At 36.5% G+C, this 1,163-nt stretch overlaps 1 protein-coding gene across 1 annotated transcript in view; it reads right to left on the minus strand.

The window, feature by feature from the left end:
- Positions 1 to 157: 157 nt before the first annotated feature.
- LOC111365526 (cycloartenol synthase-like) overlaps positions 158 to 1,163 on the minus strand; it is a 6,404-nt gene continuing 5,398 nt past the window's right edge. The window contains exons 2-5 of the mRNA XM_022986081.1: positions 1,034 to 1,161; positions 730 to 819; positions 367 to 561; positions 158 to 267 (exon numbers count right to left, since the gene is read on the minus strand). Coding sequence (XP_022841849.1) covers positions 175 to 267; positions 367 to 561; positions 730 to 819; positions 1,034 to 1,161 — 506 coding nt within the window. The 3' untranslated portion in view covers positions 158 to 174. The remainder of the gene's footprint in view (positions 268 to 366; positions 562 to 729; positions 820 to 1,033; positions 1,162 to 1,163) is intronic.

Below are 1,163 nucleotides of genomic sequence, written 5' to 3' on the forward strand. Positions count from 1 at the left end.
TTGTAATAAAATAAAACATAAATGAAATTTTAAAACTAATCTTGTCCAATCTAAGCAAACATAATTTTATTTTATCTCTACTTGACAATCCTGTTAAACCCTATATATTTTCTAATCTTCATTTCCCATCAGAACTATTCAGGAAAAAGATGAGAAGAAGCCAAGCATAGAGGTTCAGTGACCTGGATGGATTGGAAAGATATAAGGGAGAAGCCATATCTCAGGTGGCAGAGGATTGTTTCCAGACCATTCGAATGCTCCAAGTACCTAATACCATCAACAGACAAAGATTATTAACAAATGGGAAATATATTTGGTGACAAATGGAAATCGTATAAAAAGCAAGGTGAAGGATCAGTTATTAACCGAGAGCCACATTTTTCCCCAGGAAGTAATTGCAGTGGCACCGCCATGATCCAGAATCCACTTTCGTCCTTTATCCATTGCACCATCTCCACAATTCACTTCTTCCCCAAGCAACCTCAGAGTAACATAGTTCAACACGGAACCGAACATGGTGCTTGGGCCCTCTATGTGTAAACCCCACCCACCATCTCTGTTCTGCAATTTACTGGGTTTAATTAGAAATTTACTCATGCCGTTACCCAACAACAGAAAAGAAGAAAATTTAAATCATAACAGAAATAAATGTTGAAAATCCAGATAACATGTACAGACATCATTAAAAATGCAATGAAGATTTGCCTGCTAAAAATACACTATCTATACCTGATGATTATAAAGATACCGGCACATCTCACGTTTGTGTTCTGTTGACAAAGTAGCATTTAATGCCCCAGTAACATACAAGGTAATGACCTGTTCCATCAAGTTGGAAAGAAGAAGAAAATTCATAAAAAAGGAATCATACACACTACATGATGTTGTATAAGAATTGCTTCACGACAATTACTGAAACAAATGAGATAAAACAATGTAATGTCACTGGAAAAACATTCCTCAGGGGCATCCAACTAGTAAAGATATCCATTTAAAGACTAAGAAACAATGAGAGGGAAAAATCAACACTTACCAAGCCAGGCATTAGAAACAAGGTACCACCATAATCTCCTGGCCAGTGACCATCACAAGCCTGTAATGTTGAGTGGAAATTGATGGCTCTCCTCAACGTATCTACTACTTTATCTTCTGTAATATCTTCT

The sequence above is a fragment of the Olea europaea genome, chromosome 17 (genome assembly GCF_002742605.1).
Source record: "Olea europaea var. sylvestris chromosome 17, O_europaea_v1, whole genome shotgun sequence".
Taxonomy (NCBI): Eukaryota; Viridiplantae; Streptophyta; class Magnoliopsida; order Lamiales; family Oleaceae; genus Olea; species Olea europaea.